At 38.5% G+C, this 22,145-nt stretch overlaps 1 protein-coding gene across 1 annotated transcript in view; it reads right to left on the bottom strand.

The window, feature by feature from the left end:
• ltbp1 (latent transforming growth factor beta binding protein 1) overlaps positions 1 to 22,145 on the bottom strand; it is a 110,554-nt gene that overhangs the window by 84,562 nt on the left and 3,847 nt on the right. The window contains exons 2-5 of the mRNA XM_059359052.1: positions 18,156 to 18,226; positions 8,262 to 8,598; positions 4,432 to 4,571; positions 1,325 to 1,489 (exon numbers count right to left, since the gene is read on the bottom strand). Of these exons, the coding sequence (XP_059215035.1) occupies positions 1,325 to 1,489; positions 4,432 to 4,571; positions 8,262 to 8,598; positions 18,156 to 18,226 (713 nt within the window). The remainder of the gene's footprint in view (positions 1 to 1,324; positions 1,490 to 4,431; positions 4,572 to 8,261; positions 8,599 to 18,155; positions 18,227 to 22,145) is intronic.

Genomic DNA, 22,145 nt, shown 5'->3' with positions numbered 1-22,145 from the left:
TTAATAAAATATTGAACTTAAAATAAAGCAACAAGCAAGGACAAACTAACAAAAGAACTGCAACCATAAATAAAGTGTTTTTTGTTCTGTACAACATACAGAAAACTAGGGAGGGCATCGATTTTCGAATATTTGAATAGTCATTAAATCATAAAAAACCGAATAGTTCATCATATCTGGAAGAAAAAAAAGTTGTATTACTGGTGCCTTCCACACGGGGGCAGCGTAACATTTGATGATACAGTGTGGCGGCTAGATGCCAAACTGTAGAAGAAGAAACAAACCGAGGAGAGGGTTTTCCATGGCAGTCGGGACAAGTTACACATACACACTGCCGCTAACTGCCGCTAACAGCGGCTCTTCTTAACGAGCCGGCCTCCGGCTCGTTAGCGGCTCGTTAAGAAGTGTAAGAAGCAGTCGCTGGATTTGTCTCTAGTCGCTTTCTTGAAAAAATTGTTGCTAAGGGGGGAGGGGGTCTGAAAAGTTGCTGAATTTAGCAACAAAGTTGGGAGCACTGCTTCGCTGGTGGGGGGGTTATTATCTAGGTAGATAAGATCGCTAGATAAGATCTGTTTGACGTAAAGGAATCGGCCGATCGCCGATCCCGCAAAATCAAGGAAATTCGGCGACGATCGATCGGCCGGCCGATCGATCGGTGCACCCCTAGAAAAAAGTGCTGCATGGAGGGCATTACATCTATACCTACATCATATTAGAAATAATATTGTGCCTCCGCAAGCCAGTAGGCCTGACCACTTCCTCTCCAATGCTGCTATTAAAGTTTATCTCCTTTGTAGGAGATGGTCTCTCTCTCTCTCTCTCTCTCTCTCTCGCTCTTTCGCTTGAGCAATGGTCTAGTCCTGATATACTGTTACAGGCGTACACGCGTTATAGGCATTAACGCGTGTGTGTTATTGTCCTAAAGCCAACGATTCAGACGCCTTAACGTGTAGACTGAAACAGCCTAAACTGTTTCATCGTCTCTCTTGATGATACATGGACTGCTTGAATTGTGAAGCAGCTGTTAAACTCAAAATTCATCATCATAAAGTAAGTAATTATTTGTACATTGAGACGAGCGTGCGCACAGGCGTCCGCTACGTTCGCGAGTAGCATGACACTTTTCACCCATCACTCCATCATTATCTGGTATACTAGCAACACGCCTATTTATCAGTCTTTATGCAGGGGCAATGCAATTAAGGCGTTTTAGTATAGTTCACTGGCATAAAATGCCCCTCATACAGTGTGTGTGTGTGTGTGTGTGTGTGTGAGTGAATATACAAGATCTTAATGAGAATAAACAGAACTCAGGATCACTTACCAACTCTGAAGTTGGGTGCTGTCAGGGTGTCTGTAGCGTGGCCGTTCTCACTGATGATGGTGGTGGTGTTTCCCAGTTCACAGTTGTTGTGACATTTGCCTCCTGTGCAGGTTAATTTGCAAATGGTTGGTGTGAAGACCACCTTAATCCTTCCTGTATGGTTACCTGCTGACATCAAAAACGTGAGAGTAAACCAAAAGGAGAGGGAAGGAGAGCAGATGAACTCTGGTTGTTCTTTGATCCATTGGAAACTGTTAAATCATTTTCAAGTTCAAGCTCGTCACAATCAGCTGGTTAGGCTCCAGTCAAAACAACAACAAAAATGTACTGTGTAATTTTTGATCTTGAAATGCCTGATCTCTCTTCTCCCTGCACTTATATACTTGTAACTACCCCTCTCTACCCGTTCCTATTTCACTGCTCTCAAATCCAGTGGCGCCTCTGAATTGTGAGCAGGAATTATGAAAAATGATTCAAACGAGAAAAAAGTCAGCAAACAAAACTCTGGGCTGTATTCCAATTCTTCATTATAAGTCTCTGAGAGATGGATATTGGCATAAGATCAAACCAAGCTTTATTCCAAAACAGACAAGCAGCAGGCATGCCACCTTCCGCTTCTGAACCTGCTTTCCTCTCTCTCTCTAGTTTCCTTCTCACTCTATCTTCCTGCTTCCTTTTTACTTTCGAGGTTGAGCAAAGTATGCTAAGTAACTAATGGGATCTCAGATAAAGAAAAAGAACTCCAATATCCTTTGCTACGAGTTTGGATCCACATCAGGAAGAAGTTGCAGTAGCCTCTAAAAGTACTGTTTATCTACCTATCTCCCTATCTACTCAGGACAGACTGACAGGAATAAGAAATGAGTGAAGAGTACACACTGTGACAAAGATACTGGATCCCATCTCAGGAATCTGACACATTAAATCTTGCTACCTTCTGTACAACAACATCTTACATGCATTTCCTCAGGTGCATTTAGCATTTTCCTCTAATTCTTTCAACCTGATTATTTTTTAACACGCCTTCCAGTTCTTAGCATCCCTGTAAATATATCCTGATTTGAAAATGGAAATAAGAAACTGCAGAGTGAAATTGACAGACTGGGGAACCCAGAAAATGATCAATCAACACAATTACTAGAGCATATGTTATGCAAACAAGTGTAAAATAATATTCATAAAATCAAGCCAAAAACCAAAATAGTCGAACATAAAACTGAACAAAAATCAAGAACCTTATGAGGAGCACAACAAAACTGACAAAACTGACTGTACTCCCAACAAGGTTGGGAGTACAGTCAGTTTTGTCAGTTTTGTTGTTCAACTATGTAAAGAATAAAGTATTTAATAAGAATATTTCATTCATCCAGATCTAGGATGTGTTATTTTTAGTGTTCCCTTTATTTTTTTGAGCAGTTATATTGCAAAGCATGGTTCACATCAGCAGATGCTTCTTGTGAATAGTGTTTTTTATAGGTTAGAGAAGCTTAATGCCACGCTCATACAGTCATGGAAAACATTATTAGACCTAGAGATGTTCAGATACCATTTTATTCCCTCCCGATACCGATTCCGATACTTGTGCTGTGGGTATCGGCCGATACCGAGTACTGATCCGGTACCAGTATGTTATAAAAAAATATCATACTACACCTGCATGACTGTGATATGGTTATCATTGGCCATTTGTTTTTCAATAAAACAGTAGTGCAACAGCAACTTAAACAAATAAATCTGGGGGTCCAGGGAAGAATATTTTTCCCCTAAAAGCCTAAATTTGGTGTCTCTTGCACATTGTTATGCCACTATTCCATCTTAATCATTGCATATTTTAGAGAATTATTGTAAAGGATAATAAGGGTTCTTCTATGTTTTATTTAAGGCATCTTATTTTGACAGTGTTCTTGTAAATTCTGTGGTGGATTCTGCTAACACATCCATGTGCTATTTAGAAAGCTACATGTGTTTGCTTTTATTTTGAAGGCGGGTCTAACACGTTCTTACCGTAACGCCGTATGGTGTGTTTGATTTACACTCAAAGTCAGAACTTGAAAGTCGGATCTTGGAGCTCGGAACAACGTAGATCACCGATCAAAATCACTTTGAATCTGGGGTGGCCATATCCCCCCCGTCCCTAGTGCCATCTGCGCGCATGCTGGTGGGAGATTCCAGTGTGAAATATTGCCACACCGCCGACATGATAGTGCTACTTAGCTCTGCTACTTAGGTCAGCTACTTAGCTCAGCTCCAAGCTACGCGTCAACCTGCTCTGACACGTGTGTGTCTGTTGTGTCTGTGTTACGTAATCAAATCCTACTCCTCCTCTGAAACAGCAGGCTGCAGGTTGCAGCACAGCGCCACCGTTTTAAGAGCGGAGAAGAAGAACTCTGCCAGAGCTTAACGGAGCGAACCAGTAAATAAATAACTAATTTAATAAATTACGTGGTATCGGATCGGTGCCTGGACTCCGGTACTCGCTGATACCGATGCCAGCATTTTCGGCAGTATCGGAGCAATTTCCGATACTGGTATCGGAATCGGAACAACTCTAATTAGAACACAGTTTTCTTCATTTTTTTGTTAATGTTAATACCTGGTACAACTAAAAGTATATTTGTTTGAACAAATATAATAACAAAAAATATCTCATAAGAGTTTAATTTAAGAGCTGATATCTAGACATTTTCCATTGTTTTCTTGATAATAACCAAAATCATTATCAAGAACGCACACAGACAGATAAAAATACCTTCACCTACATACCTTCATCCCAAATGATATACTGCTCACCACATGCTGTAGGGCTTTAGTTTTATCATTTTTTTTCCTTTCTTGAAGGCAACCATTGGTTTTCAGATGATACTCATACTCAGAAACAGCATCAAAAAATAAAAAGTTTGGGATCTTTTGGCAATAATAATAGCACTAATGATGTTCACTGTGTGTAAACATCGTTAGCAAGTGGAATCAGGTCTCTAAAGGTTGATTGTCAGACCATAGTGACGTGGGAATCTTTTTCAAAGCACAATTTTCCACTTCAAGAACATCATAGACAACAAACAGTCCCAAAAATAAAGCAAAGGTGATCTGAAGGGTGATTTACTCACCATTGTTGAGGTTTTGTCCCACTGTTAGGGGAATAGGCCTCTCAGGTTGGGAAAGGATATGCGTCTGTGTGCGGTGATAGTATTTGGGCTTCATAACGTACTGTTGGCTCTGACCTGGGTGCATGGGCATTTGCCGGATCCTGTAGGGAAGGAGAGCATATGAAGTTAAGTTGTCAAAAAGTATGTGCATGAAACTTTTATTTTATAAAACCTAAACTTCTTTAACCAAAGGGAAAAATGATTAAGACCATTAACATCAAAATAGTTCCTCCTGGAAAAACAGGCCTTGAATATTGCTCAGTACGTATGCAGAACTCCCAGAACTTTTTGGCTTTTTTTTCTCTCATCTCTCCTTGCTCATGGCTCCTCCGATATCCCTCCTCGATCCTTGATTCTCGCTCCTCTATCTATACTCCGAACACACATAAGAGCTTTGGGACAGTCGTAAAGATGGCACACCAGTTGAAAAAAACAAAAACAACAAAAAACATTTGAAAAGACCACCCAGAGCTAGACTGAAAGCTAGTATCAATGAATCCAAAGGGACTGGAGAGAGACTTCAACACCAAAATCCCCAAAGACATATGGCAGGTGGTCCAGACCATCCCAAGCTTCAAAAGCAGGAGCATTGCCATCAGGTGTGAAGCCATGTTACCAGATGCTCACTTTGATGTCCTCAACAAAGTCACAGGCAAGTCATCCCACCTGCTCAAAAAAAAGCCGCCATCCTCCCTGTAACTGTTAACCCACTCTTTCTCGTTTAGAAACTAGTTGTCCAGCTCATCAAGGACAACACCACAACCAGGTTGGAACCTACATAGAATTACATTGTTTTTATTTCAGCTCAGCATTCACCACAATCACCGTCATAAAACTTAGTGGCAAACTTATTACTCTGGACGTAAGTACCACACACACTGAAAATGGATATTAAACCTCATCATAAATAGATACAGACAGTATTGATTGACAGACACATACCTGCTGCTTTAGTGTTGATGAATTTAACTTATGTGCCAGATATGATGAACTATTCGATTTTTTTGATTTGATGACTATTCGAATATTCGAAAATCGATGCCCATCCCTAGTTATATGTATGTTGTACTATAACGAAACTAAAAACTCAGGACACTTTATTTATGGTTGCAGTTCTTTTGTTAGTATATCCCGTAAATTTATCTTAAGTTCAGTATTTTATTAACTACATCAGGCATTGTGATTTCCTTTATTTGTTAAAGAAAAATACTGCTGTGTTATTGTTTTCAATAAAATAAGATTCAAACATTGAAGGTTCAGTTAGTTCAGAGTTATAAAAAAATCGGTATCGGCCAAAATCGGAATCTGCAGGTCAGGCTTTTTAAAAATCGGTGATCGGCCAGAAAATTGCAATATATATATATATATATATATATATATATATATATAAAATCTCTATTATATTCACAAGAAGCATCTGCGTGAACCATACCTTGCAAAAAGAGATTTCCAAAGACCAAAAATCAAGAAATGTTGCATGAGACTGGGAGGGGTTACAAAGTTACCACAAAGACTTCAGGTATTCACCAGTCAACAGTTAGACAAATTCTCCTGTGGCTACTCTACCAAGAAGTGGGCACCCAGCCAATTTCACTCCAAGTTCAGGCACAAAAGACTTGAAGGAATCATTGGAACTGGTTAACATCTTAATTCATGGGTCTTCCATACGCAAAAGATTGAACAGGTGTGGTGTCCATGGCAGGACACCAGAGAAGCCACATCATCCCAACAGTGAAGTATGATGGCACGAGCATCATGATTTGGGGCAGCTTCGCTGCCTCAGGACAAAACAAATTCCAAAGTTTAGAAATGTGTTCTACAGGTTAATGTCAGGGCGGCTGCCACCATCTGAAGCTCAATGGAGGTTAGGTGGTGCAGCAGGACAATGACCCTAAACATCTAAGTAAATCTAATACAGAATGGCTTCAAAAAATGAAAATCTGTCTTTTGCAGTGTCCCAGTCAGAGCCCAGACCTCAGTCCAATAGAGATACTCTGGAATGACCTCACCAGAGACCTGTTCACACCAGACATCCTGAGAATATGGCTGAGCTTAAAAAAACAGTTCTGAATGGAGGGTATAGAATTCCTCCTGAATGTTGTAAAGGTCTGATCAGCAGCTACCAGAAGTGTTTGGTTGAGGTTATTGCTGCCAAAGGAGTTTCGACCAGTTACTAAATCCAAGAGTTCACTTACTTCTTCCACCAGCACTACAAATGCTTTATGGGTGTGTTCCATATAAACATGAAATATTATATTTGTTTGTGTGGTATTAGGTTAAGCACATTGTTCTTGTCTATACTTGGGACTTAGATGCAGCAGAAAAGATCACATTTTATGAAAAATTAATGCAGGAAACAAAGGCTTCACATACTTTTTTGCCACTTGAGATAGTAACCTGTGTAACGTGTTTGTTAATTAATATAGAAATGGAATGCTCCATTTCTCTGAACAGACCGACAGAGTGCAGTTAAATCATTCATTGCATTCTGTCTCCCTAGACAGATTACGCTTTGCCATTCCATGAGTACGGAGCTCTGAATAATCAAATGGTGCATTCCAAAAGGGCTCAGGATTTACAAACGGCCCATCTTGTGCCAGACTGCACTCTGGAACTTGGGTTGACCTTAGCGACCAGAGTGACCTGAGTTATCAGAGTTTGCTGGAGGTTATTGACCTGTATTCTACCCATCAGATGACAAAACAAAAAAGGGATTTTTAAGAAAAAAAGAATATACCATATACTTGTATAAGGAATTGTGTTGAATTTGCTTGCAGGGTTGCTTCCCATCACACTTCTCCGCTTCAAAACAATTCCAGCATGATAGAGCAACGTGCCTACCTGTCTGTATCAGTCCTATCTCATCTCTCCGTATCCCTATCCTATCATCTCTCCGTGTGTGTCTGCGTGTGCGCGTGCTGAACTAAATACTATCAACCTGTACCGGCCGGTCAGGTCCAAACACACTGCTGCATACGCTGTTGGGTAGCCGCAAGCTAACATTAGCTAACAATTAAAGTTGTTTTAAACTCACTAAACTGTGACTTACTGTTTTTAATAAATTCCTGTTGCTAAACACATGCAGCTTTCAAAATAAGAGTACAGTGTCTTAATAGAATCGACCACAGAATTTAAAAGAAGACTGTCAAAATAAGATGCCTTAAATAAAATATACAAGAACCTATATTCTCCTTTAAAATAATTCTTATAATATGCAATCATTAAGATCAGTGTATATGATGGAATAGTGGCATTAGAATGTGTGAGAGGCCACCAAATTTGGGCTTTTGTGGAAAAAAATTCTCCTGGGGGCCTGCCCCCAGACCCCATTACACAGCTATTTTTCCACACTGGCTGGCTATTACATGTCCTAGTGGAAAGCCCTGTTAACAGCAATTACAAATGACACAGTAAGATGACAAAGATTGCAAGATGCATTTTACTTTAAAAAATTACAAAATTTTCTCAAGGGGGGCATGCCCGGGGACCCCCCTTGATGGTTCGGTGGATTTTCTTGTTTTTTCTCTCTCACCATCAATTTTTTCTGTTTATAGGACATGAGAGATCCAACCATGCCATGCCCTTAAGCAAGCCTTTAACTGCTCAAGTGGGGTTGGTCAAGGGTTATCAGTAGCAGACTGTATCGGCAGCTTGGCAGTGGAAGACAGAGAGTGTTTTTTGTGACCTTCTTCCAGAGTCAGTTAGTGGAACTAAATTAATTTGAAGTGAAGGATGGAACTCGGCTGATTTGTCTTGAACAAATATAGGTGTTATAAAAGCATAGTACTTACTGTTGTTGAATGTGATGTTGGATGTAATGTGGTCGTACAAGCTGGGAGGGCGGCTTGACACTTAGTTTCATCTGGGCCATGTTGTTAGCTGGACGGGCGTTCGAGCCATAACCATTGGGATGAACTTGCTGAGGTATGGGCCACTGAGGTACCACACCTTGTCCATTTGAGGTACCAGGTATGTGCCCGTTGGTTGGCTGATTCCCAGCCGGTGCTGGAAAAGAGTGTGTGGACACCGTCTTCTGTTCGCATGCCTTCCCCTTTGAGCCAGGCTTGCAGACACAGAGCTGAGGCCTGAGGCACATTCCGCCGTTCTGGCATTGAGGGATGCAGTTGGCTACAACAGAAAACCCAGGCACAGCAGAGAAGAGAGGAGGAAGAAACAGATGGAGAAAGAAAATGAGTTATTGACACTGAGACAGTGAAATGGTTGCAAGCATATGAATAAATTGTTACTTGGCATTTCATGATTTTAAATGCACACTTATGTGCAATTTAGAGATCATTTTACTTCTTAATGATAAGAACAAGTTGTCAAAATCTAGAAATTCCATGAATATTGCATACATTTCCCCACTTCTGTGTAGTAATGCTGGCATCACCAAACCTCAACAACTGAAGTGGAGGCTATTAGCAGGTACATTAATTCAAGTTTGAACAAGTTTCAACAGTGCCTTAACAATCAAAGTCTGAATGGTATGGTAAAGTATTCATAGTTTTTATCCGATAACTCGCTCCTGCATGAACAGTTGCCTACATTTTACAGTGTTGTGTCACGTAGCCTTTATGTAAGCACTTGTGATCCCTTATATTGTATCCAGCATAGGGTCTGCTTTACTTGCTATACTACTAAATTGTAGGACCGCACAGCTCCCAGTGGAGGCAAGGCAAGGCAAGGCAAGGCAAGTTTATTTGTATAGCACAACAAGGTAATTCAAAGTGCTTTACATACACATTAAAACAGCAAGACACAATTGAAAACAGTAAAAACAGTCAATTAAAACAGGGAAATAGAAATAAAAATACAAATAGGATAAAATAAGATACAGCAGGATAAGAAAAGAGATAAAATAATAAAAAGCACAAGTCAAACATTGCGTAGTTAAAAAGTAAGGGCAGTAGAGTACAGCAGATAAGTGTTAAAGTTAGGAGTCCGCTGCAGTAAACAAGTGTTTTTAGTCCTGATTTAAAGGAGCTGACCCTTGGGGCAGATCTCAGATCTACAGGCAGTTTGTTCCACAGGTAAGGAGCATAATAATTGAAAGCTGCCTCACCCCGCTTAGTTCTTGTTCTTGGGACACGCAACAAGCCAGTTCCAGATGACCTAAGGGGTCTGGATGCTTCGTAGAGAGGTAACAGATCAAGCATGTAATTTGGTTCGAGACCATTCAGTGCTTTGTAGACCAGCAGTAAGATTTTAAAATCTATCCTCGGACTCACAGGAAGCCAGTGTAGTGTTTTAAGGACCGGTGTAATATGGTCCGGCAGCGTTGTGGATCAGCTGCAGCTGCCTGATTGATTTTCTGTTAAGACCTGTGAAGATGCCATAGCAATAATCCAACCTACTAAAAATAAATGCATAAATAAATATCGAAGACTTCTCTGGATTTTTCACACTTTGCAAAGTCATATTGGACCCTTTGGCAGGATGGTTTGGGTTAGAAGATAAAAGTATAAAAGCAAAGTTTCAATCAAACTCTTCCAACAGCAATTTACAATCATACATAACAATTGTTTAAAAAATATTTGGGCCTTTCGGCTTCATTTGCAAATGAGAGAGACAGAAAGGAAAGATAGGAGAGAGAGAGGGGACCCACATCCCAGGAGACATTTTAGGCCAAAAGTGCAAGAGTTGGCAGCTTTATGATACTGAAGGAGATGGAGCTTGGCTTCAACAAGGTGCAATTTAAATGTCAGGAGGTGAAGCCCAGCTGCGCAGAACTCAACTCCTATTCATGGAACCCAACCCCGACAGTGTACAGTTTGCAATAAATTATCCAGCTATTGGTCTCACTAACAATTTTAGACAAGTTAAAGGTTAGTATATCTGTGTAAATGAGACATCTGGTGAAGAGAATTAATTTCCCATTAAACTTCTAAATATCACACCTTTCCCGCATGTCCTCCCCTCTGTCTCCCCCTTCACTCTGTCCTATCAATAAAGCCCAAAAATGGCCAAAAAAATATCTTAAAAAAAAAAAGAAAAAAGAATGATAAAATGCTCTTAGAAACATTAATAGAATTCAGCTTCTGCAGTAATGTAAGGGATACATTGTTGGCCCCGTCCAACAATAGACTGTGTTTTGTCAAAGTTGAGTCCGGAGTCAAACATTGTACCTAAATACTTGTTTGTCTCCACAATGTCCACATTTTCTCCATAAATAGTGCATGCAACAGGATCAGGGCGGTTCCTCCTGAAGTCAATGATTAACTCCTTGGTCTTTGTCACGTTTCAGTCCAGGTAGTTATCATCACACCATTCCACAAATGAAAGTAATGCACAGCCATGATCTGATTGGGCTCCCTGGAGGAGTGACAGTAGTAGGGCCATGTCACCAGAGGTGATCCACAGAAAGAACATCAAGTGTCAAATCTTACCGACACGGCTCCAACAAGTGGACCCGCTGCAGTGATTCAGCTTCAGAAACGCAGAATGCCATTGTAGTTTTGAATACAATACAATACAGAACAGGTTGGGTTACAATTCTTTGGCAGTGGTGCTGTAAGATTAAAAAAAAATCACTCGTCCCCTCTGGTAAAGTAATCCATTAATGCACCTCTGATGCCAGCCCCTTCTTGATTACCATGCTCAGGTAATGCCTGAACAGGAGGCTGAATGTAGACATGTCTGTCTAGGTGCTCCTCTGTGAAATTGTCAACATGTTCCTAACAAATGTAATCCAGCAGGCCAGCATTGTGTCTTTGCTCAGCTCCAGCTAGCGGTCAGTTCTTTTTAGGAGGCACCTCCATGGTTCTTTTAATCCCTCCATCCGTCTGCTTTATTCTTTTATCTTCTACATGCAGTATAAGTGAATGTAGTAGCTTGTAGAAAGCAATAAACAGCGAACTTTCTGCATTGATTTATAATCTTTCAAGAGATGCATCTAATAATGAATTTTCAACAGCAGTATTAACTACATTGTTAATTAATAAAGAGTTTAAGGCAGACAATGTGATAACAGGACTATGGCAGATGATATGTTAGCCCAAAGTTTCCTCAGAAGCATGAAGCAACTTTTGGATGGAGAAGAGGGAGTAGGTGTGTTCATAGATGATGTGGTAGTCTATGGCAGGACAAAAGAGGCCCATGATGAAAGATTGTGGAAGGTCATCAATCAAGTGCAAAATTAGGTCTGAAAATAATTAAGCATGAATGCCTATTCAAGGTGAGAGACATTCCTGAAAATTTCCCAAGAAAATGTGGGCAAGTAAACTTAAAGCTGTTGTAACCATTAATATAGTAATATGCTGCCATTTAATTCTCCCAGGGTCCCAGCTGATGTGTCACCTCATCACTAAAATAGTTTAATTAGTGGCCTTAGATTTTAAATGATTAATGAAGGGCTACATGGCTGATGACATCTGCTGGCAGAAGGACAAGTAGCCTCCCCTGTGGTTGCCCACATTTCTCAAGACTTTCACAATGTACAATCAGTACATCGAGACTGTGATTACAAATAAGATCTGGTCCAGTCTTTAATCATTGAACCCTCATATGATAGACATTAAGCCAAGTGATTAATTATTATAAATATTAAGATCTCAGCATGCTTTAAACTAATTGTTTATTAATGATGATGGCTTGGATGTGCAACTATAACAGCATGGTAATGCTAATATTACAGGACATCAACAGCACAATATATATTCCAATAGCATTCGCAGTCCAAAAATACATGTCCCTACTTTCTACATCTAGTACAGTACAGTTACAGCCCTCTGTGAGTAAATTATCCTCAAAGATTATCTCATTACCCCCACCCCTCATTGGGTTATGTTACAGTTCTGTAATAACCACTCATTTTCTTTTCTACTTTGGGCATATCTTTTTGCTGTCTTTTATGACAAGTGTAGCATCATCTTAATTTCCCCCAACCCTCTCAGGTTTGGAGCTGAGGCTGGCAACTGTTCTGTGAATAGTTTTATCACTCTTCTCGCTCTCTCTTTCTCTGAGGTCATCTACATAAAAGCTCCATTCTGTGACAAGGGTGAAAGACTAATTGATGGTGATTTACTTGTTAGCTGAGAACAAGAAATAGATCAGTTGATGTCGCTGCCATTTTGATGCTCTTTTTTAAAAATGACAACTAACTGAAACTGCATTTGTGGTTACAAAACTAACTAAAATTATAGTGAAAATGTCCTTTGTTTTCGTCTTTGTCAACTTTTTAAATAAGTAAACCTTTTTGATTGATATGAAATCTATTTAATCTATCTGGTCTTATGACTTAGTAAACTTATTGGGTTGAGATGGATCAGTCAAAGGAAATAAAGGCAACATTTATTGTGACTTTTATGAATCTGGCACCCAACAAATACCCCATTACAAAAAAAATTGAAACTAACACTAAAAATAATAAAAACTAAACTAAAACTAAGCATTTTCCAAAAAATAAAAACAAATTCAAACTAACACACTCACTCTAAAAACAAACTAAAACTAACTGAATTTGAAAACAGAAAATCACAACGAAATTAAAACTAAAACTAATGAAAAATCCAAAACTATTATAACCTTGCTGTACACTCACACTGAGATCTGCAAGAGTTAAACAAATCTTGGGTGTGTATGAGTGAGTGTGAGGCTGTGTTCAGATGGCTGGGATCCAAGATGAGAGGCAGAAACTGGGAGGCATAATGATTTTCTTTGTGTCACTGCCTTGACGCAAGACCTTAAAATTACAAAAGGAAAGACAACTGCAACAGCCTGTTTAACCTTACATGTGGCTGTGACACATTTTCACTCAATTCAGATGTAAGTAGCAGGAAGGATATAACATCAATATATGAGGTATTGAATTCCACATTATCTGAGTCACTGCTGGCTTTCAGAGTTCAGATTAGCTGTGGTAAGAATGTCTGTTGAGAATCTATGGGCCTCACTAAGGCTCTGGGGGAGAGATACACTTCTCTCTCTACTGGCCAGCAATGACACAAAGGAATACTTATCATATTAAACATCCTAGCTATTCACTTTGCCCACTTTGACTTGACTTCGCTGATGTATTCATCACATGACAACACTTACATTTACAACAAAAAATATAAATTAAAACAAAATGTTATAATTTGCTTATCCCTTGTGACATTTATTACATTGAAAGCTGTACAAAGACAGTGTATCATATGCTCAATTCTGAAAATTCTTAACCAAGGTTATAATAGTTTGGGATTTTTCATTAGTTTTAGTTTTAATTTCATTGTCAATTTTTGTTTTCAAATTCAGTTAGTTTTAATTAGTTTTTAGAGTGAGTTTGCTAGTTTTAATTCGTTTTTATTTTTTGGAAAATGCTTAGTTTTTATTAGTTTTAGTGTTAGTTTTAGTTTTTTTGTAATGGGGTATTTGTTGGGTGCCAAATTCAATAAGGTCACAATAAATGTTGCCTTTATTTCCTTTGTCTGATCCATCTCAGACCCAATCATTTTACTAAGTCATAAAACCAGATAGATTAAATAGATTTCATGTCAACCAAAAAGGTTTACATATGAAAAAAGTTGACAAAGACGAAAACTAAGGAGATTTTCACTATAATTTTAGTTAGTTTTAGTTAGTGTAACCACAAAATACAGTTTCAGTTAGTTATCTTTTTTTTTTATTATTATTTCAGTTAACGAAAATGTTTTTTCAATTCTTGTTTTTGTTATGACTGTCATGGCTTATATTAAAAATTTTTCAATTTAATAATATATTTTTCTACATATATGACTGACGCTATTGATTGGCCCAAAATCTTATCATCATTAAACATTTAACTGTTAATTATCAACATCCCTAGCTGATACGTTTCCCATTAAAGTATGGCCAGATTTGCCCCAAATGTGGTGTGTATAATCATGCAAATTTACCAAATAATTAAAGTTTACATATACCCAAATATAGAGGAAGCTGCAGCCCATCATCGGTATTTTGCCTCATGTTTTGGCTGCTTTCCTTTACTAAAGCACTAAGCAACAGTTGACACAAAGGTGTTTTGTCTACTAGACAATTGCCCTGCAATTGAATAATCTGCCAACATCTGACTTCCTTCAGTCTGGAGGAAGAACTGGAATGTGTCCTGATCATTTCTCCTGACTCAGATGAGTTTGGTACAGCTGAATCACATGTTGTCAAATACTGCTGCCAAGAAAAAGGCAAATGAAATCTGTGCAGCAGCAATAAGTAAACAACTTTATCCATTTCTATTTCATTTATGGCAGTTAGGGAAGAACACAAAGAATATTCCTGGCTGGCAGACTTTAATAACCTGAGGTTAACAGTTTGACTTCTGCTGTAATAACAAGTTGGACTGTGTTTGATCTTTCTTTTTAAGTTCACACATCTTATGTGCCATAACACTGCATTATGAACTACAAAACCACTATATGGCTGCTGTGGCCAAGTGTGAACCTGAACAAAGTGATTGATATTTAGTTCACATTGTTACCATATTGTTAAAGTCTGACAACATTGGAGGAGGGATCTGTTTGAGGTTCACAAGTCAGAAATTTTTTTTTGTCGTGAATGCCTAAATGTGGTGCCTCTTGCACATTCTGATGCCACTATTTCATCATATACACGGATCCAAACCATTGCATATTTTTGTTTAGTTTGCTGAGCTAATCTAAACATGTAGGGAAATATAAGGCTTCTTGTATGTTTTTATTTAAGGCATCATATTTTTACAGTCTTAAATTCTGTGGTGGATTCTGTTCGCACTTCAATGTGCTCTTATTTCGAAAGTTATGTGTTTCGCGACAGTCACATCAAGTATGCTTCTTGTTTACAGTGATGTTCATTAACTTGTCTCTGGCACTTGTCAGATATAAAGACGATAATCTCTTGCTACTGATATCTGTTGCATGAATCCACAACCCACAACATGATAAATCCAACATTAATTTACCTTATTGACCTTGTTTAAAGGATAAGTGTCTTAAAAAAAGTTAAGGTCACCCTATGAAGTAACCTCATTTCGTCCTCTTGTATCTACAATGTCATTCTTTTGAACCAAAGCTTATAACTATAGGTGCGGGTTGACACATAGATAAACTGGTAAATTGAGAACATTGCCTTTCAGCTCAGCTCCTTCTTTACCACAATGGCCTGGTGCATTGCAAAAAATGCTACTTTTTGAAATTAAAAAATTCAACATCAGAACAATGAATGATTTCAACATATGTAGAAAAGCATATTTCAGGACAGCATAGATTGTATTTCGACACGGTTCTGGGAGGATAGTTAAAGAGAAACCATTTCTGCATATCCCTGTGAAAAATGTTTAATATTTATTTAAGTGAAATTTTTGAGCAAAATAGTTCATTTTATTTATTGTTTTGGTTATGTGGTTTTATCTTATTTATATTTAGGATATTTTACTATTTGTATTTCTTACAATCTAGTTCCGGTGTCTGAATATTAGTGGATCGGCTAAATGATATAATCTTTCAGTTTATGATACAAGCGTAAAGTTTGGCATGAACACTCTCCATGGGTCACTTGACAAGAAAATTGTCCGAGACATTTAAAATTTTAAGATGGCGGCCATTTTTCAAGATGGCCGACACCTAAGTGGAGCAGTTAAGTGATATAATGGTTTATTTGGTGATACAAGCATACAAATTGGCATGAGCAGTCTCTGTTGGTCACTTGACAATAACCCACCCACAGTTACTTGAAATTCCAAGATGGTGGCCATTTTTCAAGATGGCCGACACCTTAGTGGAGCAATTGAATGATATAATGGTTTATTTGGTGGTTTATTTTCACGCTTGTATCATAAACTGAAAGATTCTGGCAAAAATGAGCACTTAGCCGCTCCACTATACTTGGATTTAAAGTAAAGTGTGCCGGCAGCTCACAGACAGACAGATCACTATTTAGCTGGCTTGCACTGCCGTTCTCTCTCCTGGTGAAGTAGTCTCCTTGCTGGGGGGAGTTAGGCGGAGGCATTTAAATAAAGTCTACCTGGGGGCAAGGTTCCAAAGGCTGGGAACAGACATGGGGAAAAAAAGAGCTTGGCTGTCTAATCCTTACTGCTGTCAGGTTTGGTCTTTTGTTTCACCTCACAATACCATATTTATTCGTTTCCAAAGCAAGGTGGTGACTGAGAGGAGCCAATAATGAGTTTCTGTATTTATAGGGGAGAGACTCCCCATCAGTTGCAGCAGTACGTGTGATAGCACTGAGGAAAGTATTGCTGGAGATCATTTACAGGGACGTCCTTGACTGCTTAATTTCAGTATGTTTAATCCCAGATGAGTATTGTTGTGAAATGTAAATTGAACCAACAGACTGATCTGTGATATTAGGGCTGTTTCCATTACCGGGCAATACCCGGAATGAGGCAGGTCTCACTTGCCGAAATGCCCCTAATTTGAATATGAGCAGTCCGGAGCCGGCTTTTGTTGACTTTTTTCGGCCCTCTCGAAGAGCAGGGTCTTTTTTCTCCCCTGAAAAAAGCCGGTTACTGATTGGATAGATCGCTAAGCCGTATATGACGTAGTACTCGAAGCCACAACAAAATGCGCCATTTGTAAAAGCCGCCGAAGCAGTGTTGCCAACTTAGCAACTTAGTTGCTATAATAGGCAACTTTTTGTCTCTTCTTAACAAGCTGTGGGGGCGGCGGCTTGTTAAGAAGAGTAAGAACGAGTCGAAGCGGCACATTCCTTCTGCAGCAGTCTCTCCCAGCTGCAGGCACAGAGCCGGCTAACAGTTAGCTCTGTGGCAGTACAGTGTGTATGTGCTGCTGCTGCAGGAGGTGTTCACTTAGCGATCTCTGTTTGTTTACAACAAGCACCGGACACTCTGTGCACAGTTAGCCATGCCAGTTAATTCACAATCATGATGTTTATGATCAGCGGAGAAGCTGTGCATAATTAGCCATGCTGCTTTGTTTATGATCAGCTGCTGACTTTGTGCACAGTTAGTGACGGCAGCCACAGTTGCGTCTCCCGTGTTTAATCCATCGCGACAATCAAAAACCATACGTCACCTCCAGACTCTCTAAATCCCTCTGGGGGCTAACTTGTAATGGAGACACGCAGAGTGAGCGGACTTTTGAGAGGGCGTGGCCTGAGACTTTCCCTGTGTCCACTTTTCCTCCTAAAGGAAACGCGGCTCTTCCTTTACTTTATATGGTGTATTCTTATACTGTAATCACACTGTTTATTATTATTGTGAACATAATAATAAAACAATACCTACAATATGATTTGTAAACTGTTGCATTCTCTTTGATTCATTTATTTCACAGCATCCAAACCTTTTCCTGGGCCTCAGGTATTTCAAATCTGTTTATCTGTGACACATGCACTGTGTATAAAAAAATGTCCATAGGGTCCACTAGGCCTCCTTAATAAAATGCATGTTTGCACAGGTTTGATCTTATATTGCATATTCACACACTAACAACTGTTTAATAATTGATCAATGTTTATAATTTTGAAATATTTGCATGTTGAACAAAATAGCTTAAAAACTGATATGCCCAAAATATTTCTGTGTTCTGTGGAAAATAAGCCATGACATAATATAGAACAGGTGACACTATGAAATGCAACATATCAAATAAGGACAAACCCTGAAAGAAGTACTGAACAAAAACAGACTTACCAATTACACATAATATATTTTGAAGTAGAAGTAAAACTGGCCACAATGCTGTTGTGTAGACTTGAGTTTACTGTACACTTACGCTTTGTACACTGCTGCGATCCCTGAGCCTTACTCCATCCATGACAGCACTGCCCTCCACAGACGTTCACACTGCAAATAGATAAAAATAGTTCAGCTATCTTTTAAACATCCCAACAATATTGCAATTCCAACCCAGGACTTTGCTCTCACTATCTTTTTTTTCTTTTTCCCTCCTAAATTAGATTTAAATTTCACTGTCAACCACGTCTGACACTCATGGGCTCATCACAAAGACCAATAGAATGGGGACTTGTTTCAAGAAATAATAGCAAATACAAGAAGATGTGCATATTAAAAAAGATCCTGTATGACGGATGTATTGCAATGTAGAGCTTATGGCTGCAGACTTCTGAGAATTACCATTCGTGGGGTACTTACCAAGGGAGGAACATAATCTAATCAATTTACATTAATTTTTTTCATTTTTTTTAAATTGTAGAGGTGACAGCGAGCATGAATATACATTTTCCATTTATTATATTTTCTTTTGACTGTGTAGGTCTTCATTATATCTTTTTTTTTTTTTTTTTTTACAGTTTTACTTGTTATTGAACCAATGACTCAGGGAGGGGTCAGGGTTACGTCAACACTGGCTGCACCCTATGCTAACATTTTTCCCCAAGGAGCATTTATGCTGCTAAATTTAAAAACGTAGGAGCACAGTGAAAAGTTTTCAAGTAACACAGTTTATAAAAAAACAACACCAAACACTGCACTGTACATGTGACTTCTTAGTCATTGACTAAGTTTGCCTATTTTTATATTTTTTGCAAGTAATAGAAATGTAAGATTCTTCATCTGCAATATGTTAAAATATTTGTTCATAGAGATGGTTAAAACAGTTGGATATGTCAAGAATAACTATACACACCACAACTCTTTACAAACATATATTTCAATTTAAGGGTGTTCATGTTAAATAAAAATGACATTCATGTCACTGCTTTGGAGTCATTTCTTAATGAAAACATTAATATTTTATATAGAGCCCAAAAGGTACATTGGTTGACAGATAAGATTGGCCGATATTGTAAAGGCATAGAAATGCTGTTAGCTATTCATGTCTTTCTTTCTTTTTTTAAATAGTCAGCAATTGACTGAATCATTTATCATTTATTTTCTCAGTTATCATTTATAGAATTGGCTGACAATGTATAACGATTTTAAATATTATTTAATAACGTTTTATGTTTGAGAAAGTAGCTCTGCAGGGTGGTAAAAATCAGTGCACAATCCACACAAATGAAGGTCTAATTTCATTACTATATCAGCTGCCATATTGGTAATGGATGAATTTTACCCCCCTAAAATCAGTCTTAAAAATCCCATATCGGTCTCGCTCTAATTTTATACAATGCACCAGGTTAGAGGTTAGAGTTCTCAGAGAATCTCTTTCCTTTCCAAGCAAACAATAGTATTGTGACTGAAATACCCTAAAGGTATCAACATTGAAACTATTTGAATATTAATTTGGAATCTCATCAATATGTGAAAACAGTGGTGATTCCCAGCTCTACATCGTTACTAAGGTTGGAATATACATTTTAAAAAATGAATAAAAAGTGAAGTGAAATGGTTTTCATATTGAGAATGGTTATTCATCCTCACCCTCTCGTCCACGCATATGAATTGTCATCAATCCTAATTAGTATGATTTTAAGAAAATTAAAAATAATTAATTTTCTATGCAAGATAGACATAACACGTTTAGGCTGACAAATCTACTACTGTACATAGAGTATCATTATGTTTCCAACATGTTAAACTAAAATATCATCAAACTAAAACTGCTCATTTCTAATATGATTATTATTAATGACTGAATGGTCTGTCACTTTAAATGGTACTGTCGCAAGGTCTTGCTGGACAGCATTATCTCTTCTTCTTTCCTGAAGGATTGTAAAGTGTTTCCTATTCTTAAGGAAATAATAAAGGAAGCACTGAAAGTCCTGGCCGTAGCATTTAGAGTGTTCCAGTAGCTCTATCATGGCTGCTATTCAGATACTTCTGGGTCATTTTAGTAATGAAGGAATCTTCTTCAGCACACAGGACTATCTGACCACAGCCCTTGACATGACTAAATGTCCTCACTGTAGGATAAATAAAGTCTTATTTTATCTTATCTCATCTTAAACATGCCAAAATATTTCTATATGTCTCAAAAGTCTAAGGCATACTTTACAGGATTTTGGAATTCTGTGTCCATCCATCCTTTTTCTCTAGTTCAGGGATGGGCAACTTAAATGCTGGAGGGGGCCACAATTTTTCATCGACACTACCACAAGGCCACATATTGGACCGTGCACTTAACCAGATATGATGAAACTGCAACTTTAAATATGTTTACCCTGCAGTAATTTAACATATTTCATGCCCAAAAGCATGTTTTCCAGCATAAATAGGAATACAAAAGGTTTGAAGCAAATAAAAAATACTTACTGTGATTTATTTTGTTATAATGCAAGAACAGAAGACCAACATTAATTGCAAGAAGTAATTTTGTGCATTTTTACACTGCACTTTTAAGATTTCATGCTCAAATGAATAGTTGTACTGAGGGCCACTTCAAGTGAGGATGCGGGCCGTATGCGCCCCCGGGCCTCCAGTTGCCCATCCCTGGTCTAGTTTATATGCCAGCATGGGGTTATGTATATTTATTCTGATTATTGTGATTATGAATTTTTTATTATTAATTATGCAAAAATGATTTCGAATATTACCGAAAATAATGAGAAAAATATACCAGCAAACATTTATCAGGGATATACGTATAGTATACTGCTTCAGCTCAGCATTAAACACCATCCATCCCAGAAATACTCCAAACTCAGACAGCTCATCATCACAAATCACATCACACATTTCCTGACAGACGTAGGCAGCAGGTGAGGCCATTTAAAAGCCTTTAGTTGCTCAGCTTTGTTTGCCATGTTCTAGGCTGTTTCTGTGTATGTCAGTGGCGGGCGGTGCATTTCACACTTAGGCCTTCAGTGATGTCCAACTTAGTCAATAAATACCTTTCATTATGCCAGCATTTATAACACCAGGACTGGACAGTAGTTAGAAACACACTTAAGCACTACTAGGCATTGCATCACCTCAGTTGTGTACAAAATGGGCTATTATCCGGCGCATTTTAAAAATCAACAATACCGCATTAGCAATTAAAACATATCTGATATGCTACTGTCAAAACTTAAAAATAAAAGGGTCTTTAAAATTATCTTTCCAAAAAGTTTTATTAAATGAGTCCACAAAGAATATACAAGCTTTAAGAAGATTGTACAATAAATTGCAAAATCGCAGTTTAATATCAGATAGACATTAACAAGACGGTCATCCTTTGGCGACAGCGACACAATAAACAAGTCTCTTTGTGAAAAAACTTTTTCATGTCAAAACGTGACATATCACGACTTTCTGTGACTTGTTGCTTTGAGTACAACCTCACAGCTGCGCCAATGCGCCAGATTATTTACATACCGTTAACAGTCCCGGGTGTGACTCTGTTGATCTGCATAGCACTGCCGTGGCTCAAACTAGTAAGTATCCATATCCAATCACAGGACGCGTAAATGTCACATTCAACGTGAGGCCAGCTAGTCTATGAGCTAGAGGGCCTTACTGACACAACTCGTGATCTGATTGGCTATCGCAACTATCTATCAACTGTATTTGCCCGTTCACTTACAGTGTACAGACGCACGCATTGTTGATTCTGAAGGCCCGGGCAGATTTCATACAGCCTGGCAACATGAGATAGCTGAATTCTGATTGGATAAAAACTCTAACCTAAAAACAACAGCACTGGAAGGAGCATAATATGACATGAGGAGAATATGAATACTTTTAGATATTTAGGGAAAGTAAATGAAAAATTGAATTAACCTTTATCATAATCATGATCATGATTTCTGGTTATGTTAGGCCAGCAGAGAAGGCCTTGCTGGCCCTGACGGCCCACCACTGGTGTATGTACATGGAGAGC

Source organism: Centropristis striata, chromosome 20 (assembly GCF_030273125.1).
Source record: "Centropristis striata isolate RG_2023a ecotype Rhode Island chromosome 20, C.striata_1.0, whole genome shotgun sequence".
Classification (NCBI taxonomy): Eukaryota; Metazoa; Chordata; class Actinopteri; order Perciformes; family Serranidae; genus Centropristis; species Centropristis striata.
Note: the sequence above shows the minus strand (reverse complement) of the source record. Positions and strands in the feature narration are given on the sequence as shown.